This window comes from Cynara cardunculus, assembly GCF_001531365.2.
Source record: "Cynara cardunculus var. scolymus isolate 2C chromosome LG 1, CcrdV1, whole genome shotgun sequence".
Taxonomy (NCBI): Eukaryota; Viridiplantae; Streptophyta; class Magnoliopsida; order Asterales; family Asteraceae; genus Cynara; species Cynara cardunculus.
This window is the reverse complement of record NC_037528.1, coordinates 11,069,117-11,083,024: the sequence shown is the minus strand read 5'-3', so window position 1 is coordinate 11,083,024 and position 13,908 is coordinate 11,069,117. Positions and strand designations below refer to the sequence as shown.

Genomic DNA, 13,908 nt, shown 5'->3' with positions numbered 1-13,908 from the left:
TTTAAACCCTTATCCGGTCAAGCTTTGTCCGGATAACACTTAAAACAAAAATAAACATGCTTTCTCTTCAAATAAAAACAATACAAAGCATGTAATTGAAACCAATAGAATTTTAATACAAAAAAGTTTAGAAACCACTCACCTTATAAAGCTTTTGAAACCAAAATGCTAGAAATCCATCCCTTTTTAAAACTAAATACTTGAAATCAACTTGGATGAAAACTCAACGCAACAAACCGGATGACTCTCTTCTCTTTTAGAACACTCTACTAACTCCAAATAGCCAAAAAAAAATAACAAATGAGGAACTAAGTTCCTATTTATACTATGCCAAAAGAGGAAAGTCCGTTAAAACCCTTCCACCTCATGCATAACCAAACTCATTCATGACCACACATTCATGCACACCTAATCACACACTTTGCACATAATGCATGCATACTTCTCCACGTATGCACAACCTAATCCATATATATATATATATTATTATATATGCTCATCATATAAGTGTATATATATATATATATATATATATATATATCCACATATTCTAATAATATACAAATTCAACAAACATGCATATTATATATATATATATATATATATATATATCTTCTATATGCATACAAATCACGTTCTGTACATACTAGCACGTATCAAAATATCATGCTATCACATAATTATTAAATCAGATAATCACGTATTAAATACCTTGGGTAATAACCAAGATCCGGTTATTACACCCAGGGCCCTGTTTTTATGTTCGCTCAGGGCCCATAAAATGTCAGGAATGAGCCTGGGTACATTATAAAATGACAAAACAAAATAGGGATTACTGTTCAACATTTGGTAAGACTTTCAATGGGACAAAGTGGAACAAGCGTGTTCCACCTCCACCCCATGCAAGTTGGAATAAAATGGAACAAACTTATATTTTACCAATATAAATTTAAAATAAAACCTAACTGTTTTCTAGAAGAACAAATACGCCTTCCTTTATACATATCATCATCTATTTTTAAAATTTTATTTATCATAGTTTATACTTTTTAAACTTTTACTTTATCCATGAAATATTATTTTTAATGTGGTTTTTATGTTTTAATTAATTTATTTAATTTATTAAAAATTAATAATAAAAATTAAATAAACTTTTTATTTTTGTATCATTCTAATCGTCTTAACAAAACTTTTTAATAACATATTATGTTATAAAAAATATTTATTTTATTATAATTTAAGAAATTACATAATTAATCAAAATATATAAACAACTCATTAGGGTAAATTGATCATTTTATCTGTTCCATTCTATCCTATTTAGTTGTGTATTACCAGATGTTAAACAATTGCTCAATAATGTTATATTTTATCATGTTTTTGTTCTAAATAGCCTGTATATCAAACAACCGAGTCTTTTGATTCGTAAATGTAACCTATAAAAAGTTGAAAGACAATCATAAATTTAAATGATTTTTATAGATTATTTTAAACATACCAAACTCTTACGAAATATTTGGTTCAGGCAGATAAATAAAAGTGATATGAAATGGAAATGAAAATGATATAAAATGGAAATGAGAATGAATCTTCATCCCTCATTTTAACTAGGAATGAAAATTTGGGCTTGTAGGAGAATGAACTCGTTATATTATATAAAATCAAACAATTTCTTTATTAAATGCCATCAATCACTAGTTAATACGTCTAACCAAACACCCCCTTAAATCTATTAGGATTAACCATTAGTTACTTAATGTAGCGTTTGGTACGCAGTCTGGACGGGATAGAACGGGACGGAACATGACTAATTGTTTGTCCTATGTTTGGTACGACTAGGACATGACATGACATGACAAAACGTTAAAATGACCATATTACCCCTAAAGGTTGTTCAATGTTATTTTAACTGACTATTACATTGGGCTACCATAGTAATCCAAATAACGAACAAAAGCTAAAAGTACAAACAGGCTTCAAAATGCCAGAAAAGAAGAATTTTTTTTTTATCAAAAGTTAAATAAGAAATTATTGAGAAGTTAAATCAGAATTAAGTAAATTTAATTGCTAAGTCACAAAGTACAAAATACTTTACAATTTCAAGAAGATTGAATTGGCATTTTGGTAGCGTGATTGACTAACAAGAATAACTGCAGATTCAACCAAAAAAAACTTTAGGAAATACAAGAAGAAAAGTCAAAAAGAAAAAGGTAACATAGTCATTTTATATTTAGTCCCATGTTGTTTCACTTTTTTGGTGGAACAAAAATTATCAAGTTTTGTCCCATGAAATTTAAAAATAATCTCATCCTGTCCTATGTATTTTTTGTACATGACATGCCAAACATGAGACTATTTTTTTGTCTCGTCCCATCCCATGTAGTCTGCATACCAAACGCACCCTAAACGTGGTTCATAAAACCATAAAACAAAGAGAGAGAGAGCCTTCGGATTCTTGGGTTAAATATGTGGGTTTTTTTGTCCCGTTTGAAAAGAGTGACACCATTTGGGCCTGGCCCATCTTTCTTTTAAAGCCTTGATCAACTGGGTTTAAACCCGCTAATAGTTTGGCATCGGCATGTTGGATTTGTAGATTTAACTTTTTTACATGTAAATTATTTAAAAGTTATATATATTGATTAACAAAATTCGGGACCCATTTACCAAGTGCTTATCCGGATAAGTACGTATAGGCAAAATTCAATATTATCACTTACTTATCAGGTAAGATTTTAATTCACCAAAATGGTATCAAATGCAACAATTTACCTGGTAAGCGCTAACCGTGGTAAGAGTTGTCGCTCTAACTTACTGGGTAAGACTCTTGGTACTTGCCTTTGCTTTTACCGAGTAAGATTCTTGGTACTTATCATATTTATTTGGTAAGGTAATGTTACTTGATAAACGCTTACCCAGGTAAGCGTTTGGTAAACGGTCTCCTACTCTTTTTAAATTTATCTCTATTCAATACTTAATTTTTGAGGATTGTTCAAATTTGGAGATTTTAATCATCTCTCTTTTGCTTTCTCAGTTTTGTAGAGTTTTGAATAATATGTTGAAACAAAAGAGACAAATGATCGTGTGAGAATAAAAGTTAATATAAGATGCATAACAAGGATCTGGACCATCCATCACTTTTAGTCTCACCCACATCTCCATGAATTGCGCTTCTCACATGAATTGATCTGGTGTATCTCGGTTGATCTCATTAGTGTTGATTTTCAATTAAGATTGATCTAGTAGTGGGGATTTCTTCTTATCATTCTCAACATAACTTATATTCTCACCGGAACCCAACCCAACCCAACAAAAGAATGGGTTGAAATATACAAAAAAAAAAAAAAAAATTGATTTTGAACAATTTATTGGAGATGCTCTAGAACTCTTCAAAATCGAACTACCGCCATGACAACGGTTGTACGACTGTTTACTATCATTTTTTGCCAACAAATTTGCATAAAAATCCCCCTGTGGCCATGGAGGTTCAAATGCTGTGACTCCGGGCTATCTGCAAAGCATGTGGTCGTTCTGGGATTAGTCAGCTCACATAACGGGTGGAATATCCAGGTTAATGGAAAAAAAAACTCAAAGTAACTTCATGCTACAAATTAATAGATGGTACATTATTTATTTCTTATAATTTCATTACCAATTAATTATTTAGTGATAATATTTATAGTATTTTTGTTTTTTACAATTTGATATATTTTCAAATTAATACCTTTTGGTATAAACTTGAATTATTTGATATTTAAAATAAAAATCAAACAGATATCCTTTTAAATAAGCATCTGCACAAAAAATATATTTATAAGCATGATTAAAATTTATTAGTTTTTTAATTTTATTTTGCATTATTAAATAATATTTAATAATTACTTTAAATTATATATGAAACTATTATTACATTCTTTAAAAAAGTATATATTTGTAATTAAAAAATGTGAAAAGATATTGATTGATATCAAAAAGAATGAAATGTCAAATCATTTATTAGTTATTCCAATTGGTTAATATTCTTTAAATATAAGATATTAATTTAAGGATGGATTAACCATTTTTAGCAATCCAAATAATCATTTAGGAATCAAGAACTCATACATGGAAGAACCAAAGTAAAAGGTATTCAAGTGTCAAACAGGAATCATTTAAAGGACAAAAAAAAAAAGAAATTATATTCCTTTTTTATATTTAACAAAAACCTTCATTTTTATAATTAAATATTTAAAATATTCACTTATTTATACTATGTTATAAAACATTTGACAAAAACTCTTAAAAATCATTTTTATGCATAAAATACTATTTATTAATGCATATTACTTAAAACTTAATATTGCAAGTACATTATACGTAAGTACAACTTATTAAAACTCAATATCTGAATTCGTTTAACTAACTGTAGATAAACATAATAAAAAATACATGATAAACATCTCATTTTAAATATAAAAAATCTAAAATATAATTAGGATAATCATTGAATTCTAATAGAATACTTAATTATTATAAAAAATCTAAAATATAATTAGGATAATCATTGAATTCTAATAGAATACTTAATTATTATAAAAAATCTAAAATATAATTAGGATAATCATTGAATTCTAACAGAATACTTAATATTATATTTATAAAATGTTATATTATTAAACCAAAAATAAATTATTTCATTATTAAGCTTAAATTAAATTATAATAAAAAATAGATTAAAGAAATTACATAAAAAATGAAAATTTTTAAATAGTTGCTTTTATATTAATATTGATATATATATATATATACATAAATATATATGACAAAATTTTATTATATCTTCAAATTTATATTTTATTCAAAAATAAAATCATTATTGCTTTCTTAAAAACACATAAAATCGTATTATAACATCGACATGGACAAATAATAAAAATAGAACATTAAAATCAAGATGTGTCTCGCTGCATTGCGCGAGTAATCTTCTAGTAATAATATATACCAAAATATATTTCGGAAATAAATCATTATACATATTATTTACAATTCAAAATTTGCAACCGACCGATATGGCTAATTAAACATATTTACTCGCTTTGTGACGCGAACGATTTGTAACGTAAAAACTCAAAAATTAATGCAATTATTATTTTCTTTTGATAAATGGTTATAAAGAATATGTGATGCGCTACGATTTAAGTGCGGTTTGGCAATTCAAAAACCCAAACTGTACTGCAAAGTATGGTTTGATGAAGATATAAATTGCAAACTGCATACCAAATGTTCTAAACAGCGTGTTACGGTGTTGTATAGTGCGATGTGAACGATTTGTATCATTTGATGAAAACCGTTAGCATTTTTACTTACATTTAATTTATATAATATTGTAAATGTAGTTTGTCTTTGAAAGAGGTATGAGATGGGGATTTAAAAAGTAAAAGTATTATATATTTTTGGAAGTCTTTCAATTGGCAATTTACATAATCTAATATAATTAGAGGTGTCAACAAAGGCATATGATAAAGTTAGAACAAACTATAATAGAATATTATATTGTAATTAATTTGAATCAAAATGATAATTTCAACATCTAATTTGGATGGTTTTGTTTTAGGATAACAATACAAAATCCAACAAAATTGATAGTCTCATTATCATTAAATTACACGTCCAATTAATAATATATATATATAATAAATAAAATTTTATAACGTTATTTTAAATATTCAAGAAAAAACTTAGGGGCTGTTTACCCGATTGGTTACCCGGTAAATGCTTACCGATATGAGTCAACACTACAATTTATTTTGATGCGTAAGGTTTTAGTATATTAAAACATATCGAATGCAACAATCTAGTGGGTAAGAGTCGTCATTCTCACTTACCGGGTAAAACTCTCCATCATTCTCATTGCTCTTACCCGATAAGATTATTCACCCTTCTCATGTTCATCCGATGAGGAAATTTATCCGGTAAGTACTTACCAAGTAAATGACCCCTTAGTAATAACAATATCATTAATAAATAATAAATAATTCTTTTTTTTTCTTCTATCATTGGGCTTATTATTTATATTGGTATAGATATCCATTTTACTTTTATTTATATTGAAAAAATAAACACGTTATTATGAATATTACAGATCACTTAACTCATTGGGAGAGTAACGACAATTTTGGGAATTAAAAGATATTTTTGGCTGGTAATCATTTCTAAATAGACTATAACTTCTGCAACAAAACCACTCATACCTGGTAAATTCAAGGGCAACCATCATAGAATTGGTTTTTCAATCCACCTTCCTCATGAAGTGGATCCTTTTTTTAGACGTCTCGATACCCGTTCGAAACTCGGACTTGAATATCAGTGAACTGAATCTCAGTAGGAACCAACGTTTTGTTGAAGAATGCTACGATGACTCCAAACATATCCAATAAACATATCAAATCCAATCATGTTAACTTGATTAGCTATATATGTTTACAAAGTACAGTTAGTAATTGAATCGGAACAGTTCTACGTAAATCAATTTTAACTTTTCAACCGATCAGTACCTCTTCGATATATTACCGTAAACAAATTCAATTTAAAAAAAAAATGAAATACTTATATTCTAAATATCAAATTATTTAAAAAAATGGAAGTCACTGAATCTCTTTTGCTTTGATGACATGACCTCTCACCACCACAAACAAGTTTGCTCTTTGTAAAACTGGTATTTGATTTATTTATTTAATAAAATGAATAATTATAATTATGGTGATGGTGGAATTGCTTTATACTCCAACTCTTTGATTTAATAATGAAGGATGGATTTCTAGAAATAGGAAATGGTGTTATGAGAATCATCTAATTGGGAAGGTTCGAACAATACCCATCATTATTTGTTATATTTGTAACATTTTTCCATATTTATAAAAGTTGCTACTGCTTTTTATGGGTAGAGAATGTCTCTAAACCAGTAGTACATATAATACCTTGTTTTAAGTCCATTTTTCCTTAACTTCATAAAGGTCAAATCTATATCCCCCGTTTTGCAGCAACAAAAAAAAGGTAAAATCCTATAAAATAATTATTTTTCAAGAAATACACATACAAATTAATGTTTTGTTTGAGAAACTAATACACGTTAATTTGGTTATAACCTTATGTGTTAAATCTCCATATACACACATTTGTATATAACAAAATGTCTATATATATATATATGTTTAAACAAATGAAAACTATATAATTTATGAGATTCATGAAATCCAAGGTTAATCACTCATTTAAGATAATTATATTAATAAAGAAGTAATTTAATAATTAAAAATACAACTTATAAAAATATTTAATGAATTGATTCCCTCATAAAAGAAAATCACATAACTCTTATAAATAGGAAATACATGACTACCCCGTAAAAACATTAATTAATTGTTTAGTATGTGGATATATGTCATTACAAAATGTTTTTTTTTTGTTCTTGGTGTTGTTATATTCATTATTTTACAATGTGAAACAAAAACATGTGCTTACAATACTTAATTGAAACAATATATTTGACAGTGATTCAGATTGTGATACTATAGGTCTAGGTTTTGGGATCAGCAAAGATGTTTGACGGATGTTCAAATTTGATTATTGATTTTGTTCACAACATGTATCCAAGTCCTTAGAGGTCTATGGTTTTTCTGTTTTTGCTATTGGTGTAAAATTTGTGTTAATTAATGATGTGTAATATCAAAACATGTAATCACAATGTTTATATTTAATAGTGGTTTAGGTCATGATACAAATAATGTTCATACCGTGTTTTTGATCACAAATGTTCCCACCGAGGGTCCGTACAAAGGAGAGCGAAGGTAGAGGGATTAAAAGATGCTCATAATTCTCATATGAATGTTTTTTTTTCCGAAGATTATCATAAAATCATTAATTTAATCTTTGATTTAAATTAATTCGTGGTTGAGATTGTATCTTATCCATCTCACAAACAGCTCGGTTATCTTTGAATCCCCCCCCCCCCCATATATATATGGTTGGGTTCTGGTTAGAGAGAGATTTAACATCCCTAAGGTGCTCAAGGGTGGACATTAGGATGAGATGCATTGAGAATCACCGGATCACTCCTCGTATAAAGAGCGATTTATAGGTGTGTTTGAGATTGAAGGTGATCAAAGGTGAAAATCCTTTCTTGCGCTTCTCATTTTAACTTTTTTTCTCACACGATATTTGCTTATTATATAGGAAACTTCTTTAATTTGTGAACTCATGAAATTGCATCATGTGTTATTTCATATGTTTTTTTCCATCTAAGACAAGGATTTAGAATATTTGTTAACATATATTTGTTTCAAAATGTGCTTGTTTCAGATGTATTTGGTTCATAACGTGAACCTTTTCGACGCCTTTGTGAAACAAAAATACACGTAAAAAAGTTTCATATTGTGAACCAAATACATATGAAAGAAACACATTGTGAAACAAATATATGTTAATCAATACACTAAATACTACTTAGACGGAAAAAAAATCATATGAAACAAAAATTCTTAAGGTAGAAGTTCTCACGGATCTTACAAATTTTGGAGTTCTCAAATGATTAAGTGTGTGTGTGTGTATATATATATATAGGGTTGAGTTCTAGTGAAAAAAATAGTTAAAGTGAGAAGAGTAGAAAGTGATCTCCACCATTTGATGCACATTAGAATGAAATGCACCGGATCAATCCTCGTATCAAACACGATTCATGGGTGAGTTTGAAATTAAAGACGATCAAGGATCCACATATTTATTCTTACGCTTCTCACCTTAACTCTTTTTCTCGTACGATTCTTCGTTTATATATATATATATAGAGAGAGAGAGAGAGAGAGAGAGAGAGAGAAGTTGGATTCCAGTGAGAAGACAAATTATGATGAGAAAGATAAGAAGACATTTTCATCCTTAGATCAATTCTAATTGAAGATAAAAAATAACGAGATGCACCATATTAATTCTCTTTTAAAGTACAATTCATGAATGGACATGAGTCTGAAAGTGATGAGGATGGAAATACTTTCTTATGTCTCTCACCTTTTCTTCTCTCCCGATCCTCTGTGTGTGTGTGTTTTTTATAATCAAGAAATTAAAACACACATGTTTCTAGCGTTATTGAGTTATCACGTTTATATACGTATTCCTTACATAGTTATTTCGTGTCTCTTTTTCCCACCATAATATATTAAATCATTTAATAAGGTTTATTTCGTATGACCTCAGGATTCTATAACATTAAATAATAATAAACAATATGCAAAAGCTCATTGTGGGGAGAAATTTTAAGAGGTGTTTCCCAACGTAGTATAGTACTCCATATGTATATAAAAGGGTGTGTAGTTGGCTAACCCTTCTGTCTCAAATTACAAGTACTGCTACTACTATATATATATATATAGCTATCTCTTTTGTTCTTCAACCAATTAAGTCTTTCTTTATATAATGGCAAGAATCACGTCAGATCCTCTTGTGATTGGGAGGGTTGTGGGAGATGTAGTCGACAACTTCACTCCAACTGTTGAGATGTCTGTAACCTACAACTTATCAAAGCAAGTTTACAATGGCCATGAGCTGTTCCCTTCATCTGTCACTGCTAAACCTAAGGTTGATGTTCGTGGTGGTGACATGAGATCCTTCTTTACACTGGTAATTCATACTTATCTTCTCAATTTTTTTTAACTTCAACAAGATTAAGAATCAGCTACAATTAACCCAAGTTAATCTTCGTTCGATGTTTCAATTCTTTTCTTTATATAGTTTTTAATTTCTTTTTTAAATGAATATAAATCTATTTAAATTGCAGATTATGACAGACCCAGATGTTCCTGGTCCTAGTGATCCATATCTCAGAGAGCACTTGCACTGGTATAATTATGAGCTAATTAACCAACCTTTGATTTTTATCTTCTTTTTGTTCTTGAATTACTTTCTTTATAATAAATTTTCAATTTTTCTTGTTTGGGGGGTTGTTTCTTGACGTAGCCCATATGGGTTTTTGACATCTCTTCTTGGCTTCATCATACATGCCTTTCAACCCCATCACAAATGCCTCAAACCCTAATCTAATTAATGGTATCATTCACATTCATATATATATATATATATATATGTATATATATATATATTATATAGACATAAAGAGAACTTGCATACAGGAGTTTGTTTCAAAGATATATTGTGCCAAAGATTGCAAATGGTTCAAGAACTCAGTTTCTTTAAATTGGGGACGAGAAGTATATAACTAATTAAATAAGAATCTTTATTTCAGGTATTGTAGCTTAAAATCTAGAACATATATGATCTAAAACTTGTAATATGAACTAAAATCTTGAGAGGTATTATATATAGCAAAATTAATTGGTTTTGTGGCGGTCTTATGGCGTTCCTACGTGTACATCCTATGATCCAATCACTTTGGGATAAAATCGGATGTTGTGTATTTTATCCATAAAATTATACAAATTGCAAGTATTTGACAAGTAATTACAACGATGAAAATATCAAGTCAACACATCCAGTAAATTATATTATATTTCAGTTGTTTTTGTTTTTAAAACTCACTTACTCTACACACACACACACATATATATATATATATATACACACATATATATGTATATATATATATGTGTGTGTGTGTGTTCATACACTTGTAAAGTAAGGCTTCAGTACATACTTTGAACATCAAATTAAGGATATTAAGGATGTGCACAAAAGCATGCAATCATACAACTTGGTTCACTAGTTTCTAGCCTATTTATTTCATGTGAAGAAGTACAATATATATATATATATATATATATATATATACATACATATTTGGTAAGTTCTCAATATTGAATTTAAGTTATTAACTATTAATTAATAATGATTACTTGAACGATTAGCTGCTTTACTAATATCTTTATTCTTGTTAATAAAAAAAAATATAAAATAAGGTTCTCTATTTGTCCGGCCCCTAAAAATCCACTTTACACTTCTTTAGTAACCAAAAGACAAGTCCTTTTTAAAATGTTATATTATTTATGTTTTTAGTTACTTGTAAATAATTCTATTTTTCCAAATTAATTGTAATTAATCATGTGTTTGTCCAAACAAAAGTTCTATTAATTAAGTTTGCGTTTTAAGTAAAATAGTAAGACATCAAGTATCACGATATAAAACTTATAAAAATTTCAAAAAAAAAAAAACTGGCATAACTACTTGATATTTTTATAGTAAAAGACGTAAGTTTAATTATTTTGGTTTTATTGTATATATTGTTTTGAGTCACATTCATTTTGAATTACAAAAATTCTACCAGATTTAAGGTTAGGAACTTTAATATCCTAGACTTAATTAGTCACTAACAAAATCGAGTTTATGGGACATCAATTTTTTTTAAAAGTGTTATAAGAGACTACAATATAAAATTTAAGTCTATAGAATCAAACCTTTGTAAGTTCTATTTAAAAGTATTGTAATAAGATATTTTTTTACTTTTAAAACAAAGTGTTATATTAGATTTTATATCATACTTTTAAGAAATGTTCTAGTAAACACATTTTTTTATATGACACTTGTTTTATAGGTCAGACTTTCAAAGAATCCCCTGTAAAACACCTAATAAGATTTACTTACTTTGAAAAATGTCTTGAAAAACTTTTTAAGACGTTCAAAAGTGTCATATGAATTTATTACAACACTTTTAGATAAGACACATAAATATTACATTTTTTATGTTTCCTATAAAGCCAAAAATACATGAAAATATATAGTAACAAGTTAGATGGTATGATAGTGTGAGTCAAATCAATTTATGAAAAGAGATAAGTTACTTTATTGATCTGAATAAATAAGATCAAACTTAATAACAAGCAGAGATTTCCATTGCATGTCACATCCTCCCATGATAAAATCGTTTTGGAGGATGTGAATCTGGCAAGATCTTCTCTCTAATCTTCAGTGATATGTATGTATATATATATATATACATATATGTATGTAAATTGGTATTTATTATAAGAGTAGAGCGCAAGTGGAATAAACTGGGTTCACATAACTGAGGAGGAATATTGACCATGCAAGAGAGAACTGAAACTCCAATCTGAACTATCAAAGGATAAAAGCAATAGTGTAGTTTAAAGGGGGTCTACTAAAAAAGCAACATGTCAGGTTCATCTTGTTTACCAGTTTTAACATTCCACCAACCAATCATCTTTTGACAACGTTTTCCTTTCACAGGATTGTTACAGACATTCCAGGCACAACGGATTCCTCGTTTGGTACCTCCCCACACATCACTTCTTCTTTCTTTTCTTCTGTTTCCATTTATGTTTTCAAGATTCAAATCCCATTATTGAATTCTAGTATGTTCTACACCTTCAAATCCCATGAGTTTTAAGATCATCTCTTCCAGTTTCCAAACCCTAATCCTATAATTTTAACTCAAGATTTTGTATAAGACATGATTTTCATCGAATGGTGTTGTTTTTAGCCTTCTTAGATGCTTTTCTAACACTTTAAAATGTGATATCATGGCACAGCTAGCCCCACTCTAGGTTAATTCAGAACCCTAACTTTAAAAAAGTTTTCTCCAAACAACAGATGAATGAATATCTGAGTTATTTTACTATTATTTGTTATGCCATGCAACTATGCGTCTGTAACTCTCTCAATATGAATATGTATACAAACAGGTGCCTGCACTTGTAAAGGTAGCCTATATATTCAACATGCTTACAAGGGAAATCGACTCAAATGACTATATTCCACAACCAAATTAACTTCCTAACCACTAAACGATAAAATTTTAGAGTTTTTGGCCGTGGTCTATAACCACAAATCCGTAATTATTACGGATATGGCTCAAAACCCATTTTCTTGAATCCGTAACGCCAGATTCATAAGTGTCCACCTTCATAGGAAAATGAGTTTTGGGTCGGATCTGTAATAGTTGCAGACCTCGTCCAAAACGTTGATTTTTTTGTCGTATAGTGGGTCCGCAACTAGTGGTTTTTTTGGGTAAAGTCAAGAGAAAAATTGATTAGAAAGTTAATTTGGTTTGGAATATGATCATTTCCCTTTAATTAATTTCCATATATATATATATATATATATATATGAATAGGTAGGGAGGTAGGGTTAGAATATTACAGGTGACAGAATATATAGATATAGTAAATGTAATACATGATTTGTTACCATTAATGTTTGCAACAGGAAAAGAGGTAGTGAGCTATGAAACACCTAGGCCAAACATTGGCATCCACAGGTTTGTGTTTCTGCTTTATAAGCAAAGGGGAAGGCAGACTGTTACTTGCCCATCTTCAAGGCGTAGTTTCAACACTCGCAATTTTGCTCAAGAAAATCAACTGGGATCGCCTGTTGCTGCTGTCTTTTTCAACTGTCAAAGGGAAACTGCAGCCAGAAGACGTTAATTATTAATTAGTTAATTTTAAATTAAAGACCCATCCATGATGATTGATAAATTCATAAATCATACATTAATGGCAACGGTACCTGCTAATCTCTATCTATCTATCAATCTATCTTAACGAAGATGATCAAGGGACCGCTTAGAATAAGGAAATTGATGGGTATAAATTAAAGTATATGAACCCCTTATTTAGCTGTGTTCGTATATGTGTTCCTGTTTACTTGCTTTAATTCACACCATATTGATTATTCACGTTGCACGCAATTAACACTCGCCTTAATTTTCTATACAAATAAGCTGTCACTAGTTTCATGGTACTTGTTGATCATGACCTACCCATGGTTACGACTCGTTTGGATTAATTTGACTTGGCCTCGTATTTGACATCAATACGCGTGGATTTGTTTTATGACATTGTACGTGTGTGTGCATATATATATATATATATATATATATATATATATATATATATATATATATATATATATATA

At 28.9% G+C, this 13,908-nt stretch overlaps 1 protein-coding gene across 1 annotated transcript; it reads left to right on the top strand.

The window, feature by feature from the left end:
• The first annotated feature begins 9,422 nt into the window (after window positions 1-9,422).
• Window positions 9,423-13,461, top strand: LOC112514719 (CEN-like protein 2). Its single transcript, XM_025121321.1, has 4 exons — window positions 9,423-9,645; window positions 9,803-9,864; window positions 12,223-12,263; window positions 13,201-13,461. Exons 1-4 carry the CDS (start codon window positions 9,442-9,444, stop codon window positions 13,416-13,418), a joined length of 525 nt encoding a protein of 174 aa, XP_024977089.1. The 5' UTR covers window positions 9,423-9,441; the 3' UTR covers window positions 13,419-13,461.
• Window positions 13,462-13,908: the final 447 nt, after the last annotated feature.